General features: G+C 44.2%; 1 protein-coding gene across 9 annotated transcripts in view; it reads right to left on the bottom strand.

The window, feature by feature from the left end:
* The window catches only part of reps1 (RALBP1 associated Eps domain containing 1), an 80,104-nt gene that overhangs the window by 19,674 nt on the left and 38,629 nt on the right, over positions 1-21,801 (bottom strand). For 6 of the 9 annotated variants that reach the window (XM_085979268.1, XM_085979260.1, XM_085979262.1 and 3 more), the window contains 4 exons: positions 14,952-15,015; positions 10,823-10,977; positions 8,821-8,942; positions 2,104-2,184 (listed from right to left, as the gene is read on the bottom strand). In XM_085979268.1, the coding sequence (XP_085835394.1) occupies positions 2,104-2,184; positions 8,821-8,942; positions 10,823-10,977; positions 14,952-15,015 (422 nt within the window). The remainder of the gene's footprint in view (positions 1-2,103; positions 2,185-8,820; positions 8,943-10,822; positions 10,978-14,951; positions 15,016-21,801) is intronic. The other 3 variants (XM_085979269.1, XM_085979264.1, XM_085979261.1) reach the window with 2 other exon arrangements.

The raw sequence follows: 21,801 nt of genomic DNA, 5'->3' as shown, positions 1-21,801 counted from the left end.
TCCCCTAGAGTCCAAAAATCTCTCTATCTCAGCCTTGGATATACTCAACGACTGAGCATCCACAGCCCACTGGGGTAGTGAATTCCAAAGATTCACAACCCTCCGAGTGAAGAAATTTCTCCTCACCTCAGTCCTAAATGGCCGACCCCTTACCCTGAGACTATGCCCCCTAGTTCTAGACTCTCCAGCCAGGGGAAACAACCTCTCAGCATCGACCCTGTCAATCCCCTCTCAGAATCTTGTGTTTTTCAATGAGATCACCTCTCGTGCTTCTAAACTCGAGAGTATAGGCCCAACCTACTCAATCTCGCCTCATAAGACAGCCCTCACATCCCAGGAACATACCCTCAGTGCAAAATAAAATTACAGTCTGAGGCAAGGTAGTTGAGCAATATTGACTGATCACTAAGGTTCCCATAGAAATAACAACACAAGTTTCGGGCTGTCCCAATGGCTTAGTACTATATGGTATAACAACAGAAAATGCTGGAAAAACTCAGTAGGCCAGGCAACATCCGTGGAGAGAAAATAGAGTCAACGTTTTGGGGCAAACCCTTTGCCAAGACTGGAAAAGCACAGGAAATGAAATAGATTAAAAGGCCAGGCTGGGAGAGAACAAAAGAGAAGTGAAGAGACATGAAGAGGTATTCAAAACGAGACGAGATGGTGACAGGACTAGTGGAGACAAAAGGCGGCTCTAGATTAGTACTATGTGGTGGTGTGATCTGTACCAGCTCAGCAATGGGGTGCAACAGTTGGCCTGGGAAGAGAAGATGAGACTTCAGTCAGTGCTCCCAATCCTGATTGCAGCCCAGGGACCCTGGCTGGTTAGTTCATATTTGGATACCACATAGACAGGACTAGGGTTGGCTGCTCTCTCAGTCTACACTCACATGAATGATGGCTACATTCCTCTAGACTGGGGAGACCAAACACAGATCGGGTGACCGCTTTGCGGAACACCTCCGTTCAGTCCGCAAACATGACCCCCGAGCTTCCAGTCGCCTGTCACTCCGCTCCACTCCCACTTGGACCTCGGCCTCTTGCACTGTTCGATCGAAGCACAACGCAAGCTCCAGGAACAGCACCTCAGCTTTCGATTACGCACTTTACAACCTTCTGGACTCAACATATAGTTCAACAATTTCAGATCATAACCTCTACCCCCACTCTTTCAGACGCCAGCTGATGATTCTGCTGTTCCCATTTACACCTCCTCTAGACCCATCTTTTGTTTCTTTACCTGTCCCATTACCATCTCCTATTGCTTTGTACAATCATAGCTTTAGTTATTTAATCTCTCCTGCCTTCCACCCTATCACAGGCCTTCCCTTTTGTTCTTTCCTCCCCCCCCCGTACTTGCTTACAACCTGTTCTGTGAAAGGGCCATCGACCTGAAACGTTAACTGTTTCTCTCTCCACAGATGCTGCCCGACCTGCCGAGTGTTTCCAGCATTGTGTGTTTTTATTTATGAATGATGGCGAAATGGGCGAGACACTGAGGGGCTGCCAGCACCATAACCTGGGCTGGGGGGGGGGGGAAAGAGGGGGAGAGAGAGAGAGAGAGAGAGAGAGAGTGAGAGTGAGAGAGAGAGAGAGAGAGAGAAAGAAAGAGAGAGAAAGAGAAAGAGAAAGAGAAAGAGAGAGGGGGAAAAAAAGAGAGAAAAAGGAGAGAAAAAAAGAGAAGAGAGAGAGAAAGAAACTGGGCTGGAGGGCAGAAAGCAACATAGGAATTTCCCAATCTTTATACAGAATTCAGCCCCCTATGCAAGGTAAGTGGATTATTGTGCAGGTTTCATACACTTGCAATTGATAAGCCAGTTACAACAAAAGGAAGGCCATTTCATTATAGTAGGCTTTAGAATTAGAGACAGAACTACACTTGTAAGCACATGCTGATGATTTGGACGTAGCACAGAAAGAAGCAAACAAGATCTTAATGTATTGATATCACCAGTTCCTTCGAACAGAGTTGATTAGTATGTACATACGCTGAACTTCCAACTCGAGCACATGCAAAACCAGTAAGTTATTTTTTTTAAAGTTCAGGGTTAATAAAACAAAAAGCATAACATCAGAAAGCCCACTACGTGATTCACTTACAGGATCAGCTGGTGCAATGTTAGAATCAAACTGGGTCAGAGTTTGCGAGCTTGAAGAGCGTTCACTAAAAGTCTCCCACTGCTGGACAGACAGAGTAGAGACCAATCAGAATGAGAAAGTCACACATCTCAAAGCTTTTATAAAAGGTAATTTTTGCAGAGAAGTAAAAAGGAGAAGTTTCAAGTCAAGCACTTTAAATTCACAACAAGAGATGCACATATGCTTTTAACTGCTTAATGAGGTGGTAACCCTCCTGCTTGCCAGCTTATATTCAATTAAAAAAAAAACACAAATCAATCGTGCGATTCACTGAACTGAAGGGGAATGGGGTGGGAGAAGGAAAAAATAAAACAAAAGTCCTTTCTGTGTAAATCATTTCTCCATCCTGCCTCAAGACAGATGCCCCCGCCCCCCCCACAAGTCCCCAGCAGCTTCATAGAACCCCACAGCTTCGTCAGGTGAGGAAAGGCTCAGTCCGACACATCTGGGCCCTTCTCTGGTTGCGTGTGATCGAGAGCAGCAGGGATCTGCATTCTTCTCATTAAATATATTCAAGAAGGAGTTGGATATATTTCTTAAGGCTAAAGGGATCAAGGGGTATGGGGAGAAAGCAGGGACCGGGTACTGAATTTGGATGATCAGCCATGATCGCATTGAATGGCGGAGCAGGCTCGAGGGGCCGAATGGCCTACTCCTGCTCCTATCTTCTATGTTTCTATGTTTCTCACACCAGAATGGTAATCCTGAAGTTCAAATGAGAATCGACAGCTCGAGTCTTGAATGCTAGTACGGATGTTCAAGTGTCAGTTTGAGGGACACAAAGAATGCAGACACCACCCTCCCTCCCCCCCGCCATGAAGCTGCTGGGGGCGTGACCAAATAAAAAGTCAACTGGAGGTTGAACAAATGTCGACCCAATGGAATATTCCTGTTGGAGTGGCCCCTCTGATCATGAAAAGTAAGTTTCAATTTATTCAGGTAACGGAGTGGAGGGGGTGCTCCATATGCGAAGTTTAAAAAAAACCCGATAACATCTATAATCTGCTTTTATCCTCTTGAATCTCTTTGCTGCCACACAGCAGAGAACAGAGCAGGTGTCTTATTCTGAGCTCTCTGTGAACGCTGTTCTGAAACAAGCTGCTAGGTATACACCAGATGGTGCTTTAGTCTCCCTTCACAGTGCTGGAGCTCCTGATTTTCCACACAGCAATGCCAGACAGTCGAGATGAAGATTCAGGGGCATGTCGGTTTACAGGCCAGAAGCCTTTAAGTGTCCTCCTTCACCTTCCCATTCTATGAGGACCCAAAACTTTGCGTCACTTTTGCAACACACCTTAAAAGTCACAATATTAGTTCTACACTTTAACCTGCATGATTTCATTTATAAATTGTGAAAAACTTTTATACACTGAAGCATGTCATTTTGTAGACTATGGATTTTTTTTTTTTAGCAAGGAGGCCAGCGGTTGTTAACCATTTATTCAGCATCATTTCGATTTCTAGCCAAGCTGTTACGTACAAATTTAACACTGCTTATTAAAATACCAAGTTAGAACGCTTGGGAGGACGAGAGGGAAATGGAGGACGTATTGAAGTGGAATAGCTGATTTAATTCATGACAGCCCTAACATGCTTTCTCCCTTGCAGGCCCTTCCTATCACAATGTGAACTGAATTTGCTGGATGGGTCGAACACTATTCTGTCATATTTATACCCAGAAAAACCATAACCTGTAGTGGGTAACATTTGCAATCGAACTATCCCATTATAGAATTAAATTCTGCATCCTGGACTATTTTATCAGATAAACAAAACTAAACTTGCCCATTAACTGTTTGGATTTCCACTTGCCTGTCACACTAAGGTATAGGGCTGGGTTCACCCAGCCCCAACTATACTGCCCAGCCTTTCTCCATGGCTGTCAAGGGTGTCACATGACTTTGGACAATCTAAACTCCTTCCCCAATGAACACAAGTCCAACGAAAGACTACCCTCCAACCTGCTCCAGTCACTTTGGAAAAACCACAAGAACAGCATGGGTGCGAAAGAATGGCCAAATTATGCAGTACGGAGGTGAACCATAATTAAGCTGAATTTTTAGCAAAGTGCAGTTAAATCTCTGCCTGCATTTGGCCAGAGATGTGATTCATGCTATTACTGATTACAAAATAGGAAAAAAAAACTATCGCCTAGCACTGACTAACCTGCACATTTAGGGGTACACATATCCAACTAAAAAAGCTTGTAAACACCCTAAAGGCTTTAACAAAAACAAAGTCCAGGGGCAACATCTTGAACATAGACAATTCCACCTTCCCATTTAAGATACTATAATTGGTCTGCTTATGAATGCAAGTATGGATGATGCTGCAACCAGTTTACAATTCATATGAAATAAGCTATCTAGCACCTTCCTGGGAGTGGGAACTGTAGTAATGTGAACTGTCACAATGAGAGGCAACCATGGATAAAATATGGTAGACGTGTTTTTTTTTTTGAGGGAGGGCTATCTCTTCACAGACATCCAGACCAGAGTCAGGACATGGATACGGATACGGATGTGACTCCCCATTTGATTTACACTCCTCTGTTGTATTCAAAAGCACAATTCCATTACAAGCTTCCTTTCACATAACTTGTGAACAGAGCACCTTGGATGCTGCTCTTGACCCAGCTGCAAGCGGTGAAGCATATTCCCTCCCTCTCCCAGACTTCTGCCCAAATAATGGTTCAGATGAGATTCACCGTGCGAGCAGGCAATGGAGGTGAAGAGTCAAAACAAGGCTTGCCTTCAGACGAGGGATGATTTGTACAGCCTTGGCCACAAGCCCAGGACGCTATATCCAACCTCCAACACCCATTGTAGGATATGGAGCTGCCCCAGTGGAATTACAGGCAGTATTGTAAAGGCTGATAATAGCGTGCTCTACAGGCTATCCCTCTGGCACCATTTGAATGCATCTGATTAAGGCTAGCAGAAAGAGGTACCATCTCAAGTAGAATACAAAATCACATTTATTTTCCCATTAAAACTGTCCTTGCAACAGTTTAAAAACCAAGTCTAGTCTGATGATGACGACAATAGTCTTAGATCACACTGACTTGCCAGTGTTGTCTGAATGTGCTGTTATTTAGATTGCCCATGACTAGTTAGATATGAGCCAGTGATGCAGTCGACACCTACAGTGAATATGGGACGCTGCTCAGTGCAAATGACGTGTGTCCCCAAGGAGATTGGACAAGAACAATTAACCATTTCGTTTCCAGTTGCACAGAAAACTTTTAAAGATAACAAAATCCAATTATGACATGATTTAGCCTTCTTGCTAATTTTAATTCCTATAAAGTCTGGTGAGCAGAGCATGAGGTTGGGAAGGGAGGGGGTGGGAGATAGAAAGAAATTTAATGAAGAGTGGCACTGACATTTTTCTAAACATTGAACATTTTCCTGCCCTAACCTTTCTTCGTCAATTCATGGCCAAGTCAGCAAACGAACTGCTTAAAGGCTGTTAGTGCTTTTTTTCTTTAAACCAGCCATGGAGAAGTAAGTAAGTGTGTGGGAACTAAAGACAAAAGCTCACACCTTGTTATTCTGTCATACCTGTACACAGCCATAACACCATACTGACTTTGCAGGAACGGTGAAACGAAAAAAATATTTTAACACCTCCACTGCCCGGCTGGAACGGTGAGGGCAGGAGGTTAAGATAGCGGTTGGCGGATGGGGGTTCACCTTGCGTTCCTGCCCCCCCACCATTTTAACAAGCCTGTACTCAGGCACGGGTAGTCTGCCTCCCCGCCCCGCAAAGGAGTGCAGGGCCTATATTAAATGGCAAAGCCGTGTCCCGATGACGTCGAGTAGCACCCGCAATTTTAACCACGGGCCTGACTAAGGGCCGTACAGTCTCAATCCCACTAGCGAAAGCTTCCAGCAGCCAAGATTCTGGCCACAGGAGGTCCAGGTAAGTTTAACCTTTTAAAATTGTTTTTATAGGTTCCTTGTAGGCCAGACGTGCTGCTCCTGGCCCCAGAAGAATTCCTTGGTCTCCTGGGCATGCCACCCGCAACCCCCCTCCATGCTCGCAGACTGTCCCGATTCTCCCCACCCCCTTACTCACCGTGCCAGGGCTTCGTTCCCGTGGGTCCCTGGCAGCGTCCCGACTCTCCCCGTGCCCCCCACCAGCACAAAGGTTGACTCCCGGTGGACAGCGACATCATTCCCGTCAGCTTTGGTTGGGAGTCAGTGCGGGAAAGGTCAATGAGACCTGGGAATTAAAATATCCTGAGCCTCATGCTCCAGGAGTTCGCTGCCTGCCTCGGCCCCCACATCCCGATTCCCAAATCTGCGGCTTGGTGAACCTTCTAATCTACTACAACAACTTGCATCGTAAAACATCCCAGGGCGCTTCACAGGAGCGTTCTCAAACAAAGTCTGACACCGAGCCACACAAGGAGATATTAGGACAGGTGCTTGGTCCAAGAGGTAGATTTTAAGGAGCGTCTTAAAAGGAGGAAAGAGAAGTTTAGGGAGGGAATTCCAAAGTTTAGGGCCTAGGCAGCTGAAGGCACGGCCGCCAATGGTGGAGCGATTCAAATCAGGGATGCTCAAGAGGCCAGAATTGGAGGAGCGCAGAGATCTCGGAAGGGGAGGAGGTTACAGACATAGGGAAGTCATGGAGGGATTTGGAAACTAAGTTACTAAGTAGAGAATGTAAATAAAAAATGATTGGGGTGCCAGAGTGAATATAGATAAAAGTTAAATCGCAGAAATGAAAGCTTTTTACAAATCAGCCTCAACGATCACTGAAATCTGGCTGCTCCCCTACGGGCAGACTACTCTCCGCTGACCAAAGACTCCATTTAAAAAACATCAAGCCTGCCTGGGTAAAAGTAATCTTTTATTTGATATCTAGAGTGGCCCTGCTCTAAATATCAGTGGAAGGCTTGACCAATGGACACTCCTAGACAAGAAACAACAAAGAGGAAAAAAAGATTATATTTTACCTGAGCAAGAATCCCCATCTCCTTTTAATCTCCCCCAAACATCCCAATAAGGTAACTAATAACTTAAGCTGTCCTGATGATTAAGTAAAAGGACAATTTTGGTATTTACATTCATTTACTTTTAACATGCACGATCCAAACACATTTAACAACTTTTGAATTCAGTGCGTACTTTTATATGCCCAGTATTTCAATGTATTACCAACTGGTCCAGATGTTCCCCAAACGTCCCCACCACCCGTGTTAAACGTGTTGAATTTTATTTGTGAGGATGGTGAGTGCAAGTGAGGGAGATAGAGAATAGGTTTGTCCTTTTTAAGCCAAGAATATAGGGCACAAAAGGCAAGAGAGTGAGTGAGGTGTGGGAGTGAGTGAGGGAGTGAGGTAGAGAATAGGTTTGTCCTTTTTAAGCCAAGAATATAGGGCACAAAAGGCGAGTGAGTGAGTGAGTGAGTGAGGGAGTAAGTGAGGGAGATAGAGAATAGGTTTGTCCTTTTTAAGCCAAGAATATAGGGCACAAAAGGCGAGTGAGTGAGTGAGGGAGTAAGTGAGGGAGATAGAGAATAGGTTTGTCCTTTTTAAGCCAAGAATATAGGGCACAAAAGGCGAGTGAGTGAGTGAGGGAGTAAGTGAGGGAGATAGAGAATAGGTTTGTCCTTTTTAAGCCAAGAATATAGGGCACAAAAGGCCACTTAGCTCAATCACTTTTTAAACTCCCAAGTTCAACACCCTCTTGTCATAAATGACCTTTCCCACGAATCACCCTAGATTTGTGGCGTGTGTGTGTGTGTGCGCGAAGAGCTGGAAGTTTAGCATGTCTTTCCATCGATGCAGTGCGTGCACTTAGTGACAGAGTACTATACAGAATAGAAAGGCACCAGATCCAATCCCTGCTCCATGCTGGTTTAGACAACTTTGCCAGGGCTACAGTCTTTTTTTAAATGGGGTTGGGTGGACGCTACAGCCAGCCTCATTACTCCCAGGCCAAGAAAGGGAGGAACACACAAAAGGAAATCATATATCCAATAGGGGGGTCCACTCCTGATGATTTTCCGGCTGGAGTTCCACCAGTGGATCCTAGGATTAGACTGAACTGCGATGCTCCCAACAGTCAAACAGCCCTCTGTACTCACTGACTAAGCTCGCACAAGAATGGTCATTTGTACAAGTTAGCAGTGTTGTGCCCAGTCTTGAAACTGGAAGTCACTACCTTCAGGAGAGGAAGAGAGTGTGAGGGGGAGGGGGGAATAACAGGAGCACATGAAACAAAACTAACTAATGTAAAACAAAAATTGTATTTTACACCACGTATATATATAACCTATAAACCAGTGAATGCACAGGGCAGGGTGTGGCTATGTGGTCTGCACCTGGAATGGATTTCTGCAATGTCGCATGCCAAATAGCTTTAAAAGGACAGCACTACTTTAATTAAAAAATAAAATTTACTAAACACTCAAACAGCAATGCATGAGGTGACAGCTTAAGAAAACAAACGGCAACATGGACCATTGGAAAATAAACAGAACTGTCAGACTTATGCTCTACATGCATTTGTGCTTTATTTTTGGGTAAGACACTGGCCCATGCAGTTCACCTTCTACCTGTTCTAATTACAGCTGACACTGTATTCAGCAAGCAATGAGGTAATTAAACAAGATGCCCTCTGTAATTTGTATATCTATGGAATACAATAGAAACCAGTTGCTAACCTCACTGCCCTGGTTCAGTTCTGGCCACGTCTGGTTTAGCGAGGGCATCGACGGCGATTTGCTCGGGGGCACTTCTGTGGGTGAGGTCGAGAAGCCAGTTTCAGAACCCTGGTCAGCAACTTCTAAAACAGAAGGTGGGTTAATGCGAACTGTACAGCACTCATATCTTTAAACAAGCTAAAAGTAGGCATGGAGCAAATGAGCAACATCAAAATTTGAGGCTTAAAGAGGCTTCTTCTTCTAAAGAAGGTTTCACTCAATGATTCTTCCTGCAGCAAAAATTTAGGGAGCGGGCAGATGACCAGTGACCAGGCCACAGCTGCTCTGAAATGGACTGTCTAGGGTAGTTACTCCTTCTTCCCTTTTCAGATGGCTAAACTCCACTCTGCCCCTCTCCACAACAGCACAACCAAGATTAGGAACTCGCATTGAAAGAGAAAATCATGGACTCAACCCAGCACTCAACAGTCTCCAGATTGCACTAGTCCTCTACTACAGTACTGACACTTGCCATTAACATTAAAAAATATCCTAACCTGTACGAACGCAGGAAATCATCACATACACGAGGGGTTCCATTCCGGATTGTTTTCCAGCTGCACTTCCATACGTGGACCCGAGGTTAGCAATGAGCCATGGTTCCTCCTTCTGAGCCTTTTGTAAGAGGGCAAGCTCCTGGAACCACGTGCTTGGCTCAGTTAGTAACCAGAAGGTTGTGGGCTCAAATTGCACTCCAGGACTTCAGCACAGGCTGACAGTCAAGTGCAGTACCAAGGGTGCTGCATTGTTGGCCTTTTGGATGAGAAGTTAAACTGAGGCCAGTCTACTTTTTCAGGTGGACATACAAGATCCCATTCCACTATTTGAATAGCAGAGTTCCATTGTTTCGTAACTCATATTCTCCCTCAACCAACACAATCTAAAAACAGATTATCCGGTCATTCATTCATTGGCTTGGGAAGCTTGCTGTGCGCAACTGGCTACTGTGTTTGCCTATATAACCACCGCACGTCAAAAGTAATTTATTGGTTGTGAAGCGCTTTAAGATGTCGTGGAAAAGGTGCATTAATCAGTAAAGAGGATTTACATTTACATAGCACCGTAACACGTCTCCCAGAAACATCCCAAAAGAGCCTCGGACCTAATTATTTTGTGCAGTTAACTGTTTGTAGGGGAAATGTGGCAGCCATTGTGCATAGCAAGAGCCCACAAAATGCACTGAAAGGAGTGATCAGTTAATCCGTTCTCGGGTGGCGCTGGTTGAGGGAGCAGTGTTGGTCACAACGTGGGGCGAACGCCTTGATCTTCTTCAAATAGTACCATATGGTCTGACGTGTCCATCTAAAGTGACCCACAAATGTGAAAACTAAACACACCAACAATGTGCATGTAGCTCTGCTGTGTGCTTGTACAAGGAGAACATGCCTTGCTCAAAACGCATCATTTGTGCAGTTACCACTAATGAAGCAACTCAGCTAATTTTCCACAAGCCACCATTCCCTGATGCATACCCTCCTATTTGAAAATGCAATGGTGAAGACTTTGTAACAGGTATGCAATATCCAAGGCCAGAAGGCAGAACTTCAACCGACCGACTGCCCGACAAATATGACTTGAGAAAAAGAAGCTACATCTGAAATACATTAGCAGTTTCAGCCAAGTGCAAATCCAGAGTTAGGCGGCAGAATTCACAGTTGCCTGATGGCACTCAGGCTAAGACTAGGTTGGTGAGCCATTGCACTCAAAAACGGGCAAACCATTAGGCAGTCCAGTTTATCCTCAGGGGAACACTGCATGCCAATCTCCAATGACAAACACAGGCCGAAATACATCGCATTTTAAAATCACGTGAACCAGGCGGAACAGAAATTGAACTCTAGAAGCTGAACACATTGGGTTACAAACAGCAGCCAGAAAACCTCCTTACGGAAACCAAACATTTCGACACCCCAATTGCAATTTTCTATAGCCCTATTTCGACAGGAAATCAAGTGCTACTTACCTCCTGAATCATCCAGATCGATCAACTTTGGCATCAAACTTTCCGGTAACTTTTCTGGCAAATCATAGCCATTTTTTCTGGCCACTACTAGGTGGAAAGCTGCACAAAACTCATCCAATGTCAATGCGCCATCTTTGTCAAAGTCTGACAGCTCCCTGAATCACAAAGCAAACACTGACAAATTCAACATTTTTCAAGTATTTGTTACAAACCTTGTGTTTTAGTTCATGGGGGAATGAGACTTTTCCACTTGGGGCACTCGAGAACCTCCCACACCAATCTCGTAAAAACACCCCCTACTGCTCCACTGTGATGTTTTTCCATTTCCCACACCATCCATCCCACGGAGTGTAATTAGTGCTGAATTAGGAACAATTATGCACTGTGAAGACTCTCTCTAGAAACTGGAATAAGGCTGCCCAAACATTTCATGCAGGGCGCTCACAAGCAGACATCATTCCATCAGTATGGGCTGGATTTAAACCCACATGCCAGAGGTGAAAAGTCAGTCTAACCTTTAAATACACAAATAGGAACTTGGGAACAGAAGGAGGCCATTTAGCCCCTTGAGCCTGTTCTGCTATTCAATGAGATCATGGCTGATCTGCGACCTAACTCCATATACCCGCCTTTGGCCCATATCCCTTAATAGCTTAAGGATACAAGGAACATAGGAATTGCTAGATGAAAAAAGACCATGGTCCATCTAGTTTGCCTTCCATCATTCTGGTAGTCGCTTAACACAATGATAATGGAGTTATTGACTATTCATAACAATCAATTAGTCTACAACTGACCCAGTCTGGAAAACCCCAGTGGTGGAGAGCATTGGGGACCAAAGGAAAGTGAAAGAAGAAATCGCAGAGGTCCTGGCCAGAATCTTCCAATCCTCCTTAGAAACGGGGGTAGTGCCAGAGGACTGGAGAATTGCAAATGTTACACCCTTGTTCAAAAAAGGGTGTAAAGTTAAACCCAGCAACTACAGGCCAGTCAGCTTAACCTCGGGAGTGGGGAAGCTTTTAGAAACAATAATCAAGGACAAAATTAACAGTCACTTTGACAAGTGTGGATTAATTAAGGAAAGTCAGCACGGGTTTGTTAACGGCAAATCGTGTTTAACCAACTTGATCGAGTTTTTTGATGAGGTAACAGAGAGGGTTGATGAGGGCAATGCGGTTGACGTGGTGTACATGGGTTTCCAAAAGGCGTTCGACAAAGTGCCACATAATAGGCTCGCCAGCAAAGTTGAAGCCCATGGAATAAAAGGGATGGATACGAAATTGGCTAAGTGACAGGAAACACGAGTAGTGGTGAACGGTTGTTTTACGGATTGGAGGAAGGTATACAGTGGTGTTCCCCAGGGGTCGGCTCTAGGACCACTGCTTTTCTTGATCTATATTAATGACTTGGATGTGGGTGTACAGGGCACAATTTCAAAATTTGCAGATGACAAAACTTGGAAGTATAGTGAACAGTGAGGAGGAGAGTGATAAGACTGCAAGAGGACATACACAGGCTGGTGGAATGGGTGGACACGTGGCAGATGAAATTTAATGCAGAAAAGTGCAAAGTGATACATTTTGGTAGAAAGAATGAAGAGAGGAAATATAAACTAAAGGGTACAATCCTAAAGGGGTGTATGTGTACAAATCATTGAAGGTGGCAGGGCAGGTTGAGAAAGCAGTTAAAAAAGCTTACGGGATCCTGGGCTTCATGAATAGAGGTATAGAGTACAAAAGCGTGGAAGTTATGATGAACCTTTATAAAAACCTGGTTCGGCCTCAACTGGAGCATTGTGTCCAATTCTGGGCACCGCACTTTAGGAAGGATGTGGAGGGCTTAGAGAGGGTGCAGAAAAGATTTACGAAAATTATTCCAGGAATGAGGAACTTCAGTTACGTGGATAGACTGGAGAAGCTGGGGTTGTTCTCCTTAGAGCAGAGAAGATTGAGAGGAGATTTGATAGAGGTGTTCAAAATCATGAGGGGTCTGGACAGAGTAGATAAAGAGAAACTGTTCCCATTGGCAAAAGGGTCGAGAACCAGAGGACACAGATTTAAGATTGGCAGAAGAACCAAAGGCGACATGAGGAAAAACTTTTTTACTCAGCGAGTGGTTATGATCTGGAATTCACTGCCTGAAAGGGTGGTGGAGGCTGACTCAATCACGGCTTTCAAAAGGGAGTTCGATAAGTACCTGAAGGAAAAACATTTGCAGGGCTACGGGGAAAGGGCAGGGGAGTGGGACTAAATGAAGTGCTCTCGCAGAGAGCCGGCACAGGCTCGACGGGCCGAATGACTTCTTCCTTGCTGTAACCATTCTATGATTCTAAGTCACCCGTTTCTGCCAAGCATGCTACACCTACCACGTCACGTATTCTGCATCCCAAAATGTCATTTTCTCAAAAGAAATCTAATTTGCATTTGAATGAATCAATAGCAACTCCCTCTACCATCTCCCTGGGGAGCCTTATCCATAGATTGAGCATTCGCTCTCTGAAATATTGTTTCCACAGATTAGTTCTGAATTTACCCCCCTTCAAGTGGAGCCCGTGTCCTCTGGTTCTACTCTTCTGGGCAAGCTGAAGCAGCTCGTCATAGTCTACATTATCTAGTCCCTGTAGAATCCTAAAAATAGCAACCATATCACCTCTGAACCTTCTCCGAGTGAGAACATGCCCAATTAATACAAATCACTCATGATCCAATCCCTCCATTCCCTCATCATTGTGGTTGCTCTCTCCTGTATCCTTTCAGTAGGTGTGAAGGAACAACAGGGAGAACACAGTTGCCATTTGCCAGGCTGAAAGGGATCATGCCCGTTCCATTTCCCCACCTCGGCAGGATACTTGGACAACATATAGGAATATTACACGTACAGGTCTTGCCAATTCCAGTGCTTCATTTCCAAACAAATGAAGGGAAGGTGAAACTGGTCTATGCCAGGAGCGCAAACCAGGCTCAGTGAACTGGCAGCCCGTCAATGGAACAGAAAAGCTACAGCGGTGTAAAGAAGGCTGTCGATTCACAAGGAGCCCTTTCGTGCTACGGCCATAGACCAATTTCACCCCAAGAAGTTAAAAATAAAGTAGTTAGGGGCAAGAAGGAAAATAACGCAGAACTTACAAATAGTAATATAGTGGGAATGTGTTACCACTTAAGGTCCTGGAAGCCACTATTATGAACTGATTTAAAAGGCAACTAGATAACGTTTCTAAACTGGGATTGAGGATATAGCGAGAAGACAAACAGATGGGGTTGAGATCAATCAAAATCAGGCAGGCCCTTTTTGTTTTCCCCTGCCTAAAAATTCTTCTGTTTCTTTCAGCTTATCACGTTAATTATGTTGTAAGGGGTGGGGTGAGGGATGAGAAGAGAAAGGCCATTCACTTAATTTGTCCAGATTGCCTTTAATGCCATCAACTTCCCTTACGTTGGTCACCGGCCCACGTAGTGTGGGTCATCAGCAAGTGTTACTAATATTGGAAGTATCTAACTCCACACTATTTGAGAAGTGTGACCAGCAGAGGGCCCAGAACAGAGCTCCACTCCTCACTGCTATTCAGACCGGGCAGTGGCCATTATACTTTGGGCTTCTATGGCAAGCTGATTTTTAATCTAACTAGCTAATTGGCCATAAATTCCATAAAATTTAATCTATAAAAGCCTCCCATGTGGAACTTTGCTTTTCAAGTCAAGTCAAGTCATTTACATCCACTGGACCCGACCTATTTGCTTCACTGGGCAGTCATAAAATGCCCAAATATTTTTACTATGAAATGACTACCTCCTAACATCTCTGATTAAGATTTTGAATTTCAGCATTACACTAACTAGTCTCCAGTTCCAATGGAGTTCCTACAATTAGCTGGACCCTTGCCAGGAGGATTCTAGAATGTAGCGCCTCTTGTCCAGATACTCTAAGATAGTGGAAGGAAGAAAATGACCACAAGCAGTATTCTGTATAGAACCTACACTACCCACCACACTTCCTGCCTCTCAGGAAGGGTCCCAGTTTTGGGTGCAATGAAGACGCATTGCAAGTCTGCTTCCCTCCCGAGACACGTGTTGTGGGAATGTCTGAAAATGTCACGCGCTACAAATATCAATCATACCACGCCAATGCTTACCAAATGTGAGAAAGTTCAAGAATTGGGAGTTTGGATTTTGTGAAAAATTCTTTAGCTGCAGATCCTGTAAGAAGAGAGCAAGGTGGCAACAGACTTGGTAAGATTGTTTTTTTAATGACGCCCAACAAGTGTAGTCTATTCCTTTTTAGGATTAGCATTGCTCATTAAGTAGATTATTCTGATACAGTGCCACAATAAAATAAAGAAAACACTGAAGTGAAGGAAGTGGTGGATTTGGGTAACCCGATGAGTTTTTTTTGTTTCACAGCTTAGCGGTATATTTCTTTCCCTTTATGTATTACTGCCTCCACGATTTGCTCTGATCCCCACAAGCCATGCTGTTTCCGACACCAAGGTGGTAGACTGCAGGTATGCTTCTACTCCCTTGCTGGCAGCACTCAGTATCTGGTCCCCAATAGGCCTATAAGTACAGACTACGCTGACTAGCGCTTGTTCTTCCTCGCCTTACTTTGTGTGGGGAAGGTCCTTACCTCTGCTCAGTGCCTTCCCACCACAGCACAAGCGAGTCGAGGGGCAGGGGATTCTCTCTCCATCGTTAACCCTTCACATGCTTTCTCGCCAATTTACATTCTTTGGGTCAAATTATAGCTCTTCCTTACACCACTGGCCAGCTTCAAATCTTACATCAAAACATGCAATTTGTTCCTTTTTACAATTAGTTACTTCTGGTCAATCTATGGTAAGACAGAAGTTCACTTGGCAGAGTTCCGAGAGAAAATGCTTTAGGAATGCAAGCAATGTTAAAAACAGTCGATCACTCCTGAATTTTACTCGGGGGTTCTGACAATCATTTCAGCATGCAGTTCGAAGTTCACGGCTGGGTCATGCACAAGCTAGGAAGATTAGAGGAGGAATCAAATGCAACAACAGCTACTCAATAACTTGTCACAGACAAGTACACGGTGGGCCATTCACTTAAAGACCAGGCTATCATTTTTCAAAAAAAAAATCATCCAATAGTCTGAACAAAACATTTTGTTTCAGATAGGATCCTGATGTTTGTGTATATTTTTCAAATTTAAACATTTTTGATTTAAAAAAAAAAAAATACACTTTTAAGTCTCTGCTTTTCTTTTGATCTCAGCTACTTGCTGTACATTCTGTCCCAACTCATCCAAAACTTTGCAGCACCACATCCTATGCCGGCCTCTACCAAGTCCTGCTCATATTTTTGCCTGTCTCTGCTGACTATCCTCTCTCCCACCACCGCCACCGCCCCCACGCATAGATTTCAAAACTACTTGTCCTTGCTTATAAATATCTCCTGCCTACCGCTGCAACTGCTTTCAGCCCTGCATCTCAACTTGTATACTCTGTCCTGCTAACTCTGGTCTGCTGTGCATTCTCTCCCTGTCCTGCACTGTGGATGTCTCGACCTAACCCCCCATGCTTTCTTACACTTTCCCCAAGTTCAAAAAACCACAAAACCGGTGACCGTTTCTTGGCCACCTCCCCAACTAACTCCTGCCTGGTATCCACCCTCCACTTCTGTGGAGCACCTTACAGGTTTCCTTGCGCATTATGCACGTGCGAGTAGTTTTTGTGGTCCACTCTTCCCATTGTTGCAATGCCAGTATCTCCATCCTGTGTATCTGCCCATCTGGCTACCTTAAAAACATCCTTCTCCAGTTGCCCAGATGTTGATCCCATTTATGCACCCAAATCAATGCCATTCGGCATTCAAATCTGCATGTTACTTCCTTCTGTCATTACTCCTCTCCTTTCGCCTGCTGCCTGCCCACCCCCATGGCTATACACCCACAACCTACTGTCCTCGCCTCTTCCTGTGCACCCACAACTTACTACTCTCATCTCATCTATCTGTATTCCTGAATGCTTTATTACGTTGATTAGAATATAAATATCAGAATTTATCGCCAGTTATTCTATTTTAAGCTGTGTTGTACTTATCATAACGAGCACAATGACATTCATTCTATTAACATAAACTTGGGATTTATAAAATCTTTCAATTTTGACATTATAAATAATAAAATTATGACCATTCATTCCTAATCAGAAGTACAGGAATCCTGCCCCAACCGCGGTTTTGCCGTACGCGGATTTCACGTATACACGGTTTCCACTCTGCGACAATTTTTGTCAACTGCGGCAGTGAAATTCGCATATCCGCGGTTTTTAATTTAGGAATAAGGTAAAAAACATGATTTTTATGCTATTTATATGCTTTTTATATTCTTTTTTATTGTGTTTATACTGAATTTGCCAACCGCGGTTTTACTAACTACGGGAGTTTTCAGGGACGTATCCCCTGCGGTTGGGGAGGGATCCCTGTGTATAAATGAATTTAGGGAGATAAGATGCAACAATGTCTTGACTTCTAATCTAAATAAGCACTTCAATTGTACTGGAACTGGAACACAATTTTACTGTAGCTACAATGATCAAACAATTTATAGTTCTGTAACTTGCATTACGAATATTATGAATAGTTTCAAGATTCTATTTGGACAGTATAAAGTCATCCCAATATTTAATTACAGGCTCTAAATATTCTACATTTGACTTCAGCTGGAGTAAATGTGATTGAAAAGTTAGTTACAGCTAGATGTGCCTGTCGCGGAATCTCGGACATGGCGGATGCACAGAACGGACTACATCCACCCATGTATTCAATGTGCTCCCGCTCGGCTCTTTGTTGCTGCCATTGGCAGGATTCAGAAATGACGGGTCGACGGTTGCTTGGTAACGAGGGCAGCCTCTCTGAATTGTCAGCGTGCGACAACCCACCACAACTGCAGAATTGACGGATTCATCTCTGATGGCTGAACCATCAATGGGCGTGTCTGAATGGAATCCAGTTACAGGAAACTTTGTGCTATCTGGAAGTTGAATGTCCGGCAACTTTGATCTAACGGCAGAAATCAGCAGCCATTTTGATTAGTTTTTTTTCTGCTTTTCACAGGCAGGCTCTGGAAAGCATCTTTGTCGCTTAGCAACAGCTTCAGAGACGCTTCCAAGCCACGGGCCGAGTGTTTACAAGCTGTTGCTGAGCAACAGTGTTTGTGGTCAGATACTGCGATGAAAAGCTCCTATCTGATAACATTGACGCTGGTCTATCCGGAGCTTTTAAAAAAACGGCAGTAGCTCGGTCCCATGGGTGCCGGATAGCACAAAGTTTCCTGTATTTAAAACATAGGAAAACATTTTTTTGAGAGGCGGGGGGGTTTAACACTAGCAAATGTTCAATATGTAATTGGAAACATAGTTTAATTAATCTTCTTCACTCGCAACCTATAAATTATTGGAGTGTAATTGCAGAGACTGATTAGAACTATGAAACTCAGTTTTCAGGATTATAAAGCAACATATGTATCATACAAATCTTTTTTTTTTTAAAAAGGAAAGATGGTATTGACTCATATTGGTGGAAACTTGCAAACTGTACTGTGTTAAACTGTATTTAATAGATTCTCAGGTACAAGCAACATTGACCAGAAAGGTCCCAGGTTCGGGCTTTGGTCTATGCAGAGTTTCTGATATAAGCCAGGGTGGTAGTAGAGGCAATACAACAGGCCAAGGAGGGTAGGAAAAAATAACAAGCCAAGAATCCTGCTCTTGATTGCTATCTAGTGACCCCTACTGGAGTTTGCCACATGTACAGAACAGGGCAATGCTCTGCTGCGATGGCCTCTAGCAGCGAAATAGCCTGCCAACTCTCAGTAAAATTTGCAAATGAATAATGGCCACTTAGGCGAGGTGTCCGAGGGCGTACGGTGTTCATGGAACTATGTCCACCAAGGAACAGATATGTTCGGAGTGGGGAGGGGGGGAAAGTGAGAAGGAGAGAAAGAATATTTCCAAGAAGGAAACACTATAGACTCTAGAATAGAGTTAAAATCACATGAGTAACTTACTTTACTACCACACAAAGAGTACAAACATTTCTAGATTTATACACTGAGGAATCAAGAACACTCAAGCAGGTCAGACGACATGCCACTCACACCAACATTCCAGCCATGCCCATAAACTTGTCTAAATGGCCAAACAACTAAGCAGCACTGACTGGTGGTGGATCATATCTAGGGAGGGGGTTAACTGTACAGTCTACTTGCATACACAATGCAAGAATGTCATGGTATGCACAGCTAAAGGCAGATTACACAGCAACCGTACCCTATCTGTGCTACATCTGTCTTCTTAGGCAGTCCCTCGGAACCGAGGATGACTTGCTTCCACATTAAAAATGAGTTCGCAGGTGACTGATGAGTCCAATGTGGAACCTACAGTCTCTGTCACAGGTGGGGCAGACGGTGGTTGAAGGGGCAGGTGGGTGGGGTGCTTGGGTTGACGTGCGCTCCTTGCGCTGCCTGCGCTTGAAGACCAGGACCTCAAACCCGGCACTAAGCTCATGGTCTACAGAGCAGCAGTGATACCCGCCCTGCTGTATGCCTCAGAGACATGGACCATATACAGCAGGCACCTCAAAGCACTGGAGAGGTACCATCAACGCTGCCTCCGCAAGATCCTGCAAATCCATTGGCAGGATAGGCGCACCAACGTCAGTGTTCTTGCTCAGGCCAACATACCCAGCATCGAAGCTCTGACCACGCTTAATCAGCTCCGATGGACGGGTCACATTGTCCGCATGCCCGATACGAGACTCCCAAAACAAGCTACATCTGTATGGCACTAGCCATCTCTTGCATGGGGTGGTCAAGGTAGGAGACTACGCGCACCTTATTTGCTGCGTTTCCTCATATGACATCAACCTTGTGTGAGGTGGCCCTATGGAGGATCCCGAAGTTCAGATGACTTTCACCCTGCTTTTATGTCCCTGGGATTCTGGCATTCAGATATTGGCAGATTCCTTGACCCCCTCTTCCTCTAAACTGTCTGCCTTTCTCATCCCATACAAAGGGCTCTTCAGCCAAATATTCACTCAATTGGTGGAGATATGAAAAAATTGCAAATTACTTGACACTGTGAATCTGGAGCTTATGTGAAAAGGTTATTGCATAAAATAATTGAGGCACCAGGGAACAGTGGCCATTATGTGTGTGCTATATTATTATTTTGTTATATATAGTGACACTGATATCCATTTGTTAGCTCTGCATGCGGCTGATATTTACACAGTATCAGAATGGGAGAGTTGTTCGATGTGGCTTTCTCCTCCATTACATTGTTAACCAGTTAGTGCCACTTTATTTAGCAGCAGTTACTTTTCCCTCAGTGTCACATTTGCACACTCTGCTTGCTTATTTTCAGATTTTACTGCAGGATACATTTTCAAAAATCAGTGAGGAGATTTTCACATTCATTTGACAAAACTGGGCTATTAGGCCACGTTATTTTGATACCCAGGAGGGGTTTAATATGTTTGATGAGATTGACGATTGGCCTTTCTATAAATGGTTAGGTAAGCATACAGATTTACAGAGGCGTATCTTTCTCCATGAAATGGAGCGTTCCTATTTTCAGTACTTTCGCTGTCTATGTTCAGTTGGTCAACAAAGGTCAAGTGTCTCGTTAACAGCTAAAGTGATAATTTAACATAGATCTCCATTACTTACCAGTTTCGACTATCGGTAAATGACCATGAAGGAAGGTGAACAATATCGGTTTTACGGATCAGCTGCAATTGCGTCGTTCGCGTGCATTAACGGACTGCCTGACTGCTCTCTCACATTCCACAACCCACTTAATGCATTACTTGGCATTGTGGAGGGGGGGGGTGGTGCAACCTAAAAACTTTCTTGCCAACTAAAAGGTCTCGCTCGATGAGAGTCTTTGTTCAACCTCCAGTGTGGAGGGCAAATAGGAATTTAGGTACCGTATTCTCTTGAAACAAAAGGAACTCAAGATTTTGAGATTTTCTACCTAAAATGGACGACAATAATCCAAGCAGCAACTTTTAAACTGAGGTCATAGTTACTGAGAGTTTGTAGCTCACCAGGCCAATGCAGCTTAATTAAAGGCCAGGGCTGCAACGGTCTTGAAGGGGACGTTCTCACAATACAAAATACTTTCCCCTTGCATGTAATTTAAATTCATGTATGAAATAGGCTAACAGTGCATCAATAATTAGCCTTTTCCTTTCGAATACTGCCTGACCTGCTTTGCACGTCTAGCAATTCAACCTCAAATTCAGCACCATTTGCTTTTGAAAGTTTATTTTTTGCTGTAAATGGTAGGATACTGAGAAGTGTAGCGGAACAGAGGGATCTTGAAGTGCATGTCCACAGATCCCTGAAGGTAGCAGGACAGGTAGATAAGGTGGTTAAGAAGGCATACGGGATACTTGCCTTTATTAGCCGAGGCATAGAATACAAGAGCAGGGAGGTTATGCTTGAACTGTATAAAACACTAGTTAGGCCTCAGCTAGAGTACTGCGTGCAGTTCTGGTCACATTACAGGAGGGATGTGATTGCACTAGAGAGGGCGCAGAGGAGATTTACGAGGATGTTGCCAGGACTGGAGAATTTTAGCGATGAGGAAAGATTGGATAGGCTGGGATTGTTGTCTTTTTAACAGGGGAGGCTAAGGGGGAACTTAATTGAGGCATTAAAATAATGAGGGGCCTAGATAGAGTGGATAGGAAGGACCCAATTTCCCTTAGCAGAGGTGTCATTAACCAGGGGGCATAGATTTACAGTAATTGGTAGAAGGATTAGAGGAGAGTTCAGGAGAGATTCTTTCACCCAGAGGGTGGTGGGGGTCTGGAACTCACTGCCTGAAAGGGTGATAGAGGCAGAAACCCTCAGCGCATTTAAGAAGTACCTGGATATGAACTTGAAGTGCCGGAACCTACAGGGCTACGGACCAAGAGCTGGAAAGTGGGATTAGGCCGGCACGGACACGA

Source organism: Somniosus microcephalus, chromosome 3 (genome assembly GCF_052327205.1).
Source record: "Somniosus microcephalus isolate GS21.2 chromosome 3, FLI_Smic_1.0, whole genome shotgun sequence".
Classification (NCBI taxonomy): domain Eukaryota; kingdom Metazoa; phylum Chordata; class Chondrichthyes; order Squaliformes; family Somniosidae; genus Somniosus; species Somniosus microcephalus.
The sequence above is the reverse complement of the archived record's forward strand: the minus strand, read 5'-3'. Positions and strand labels throughout refer to the sequence as shown.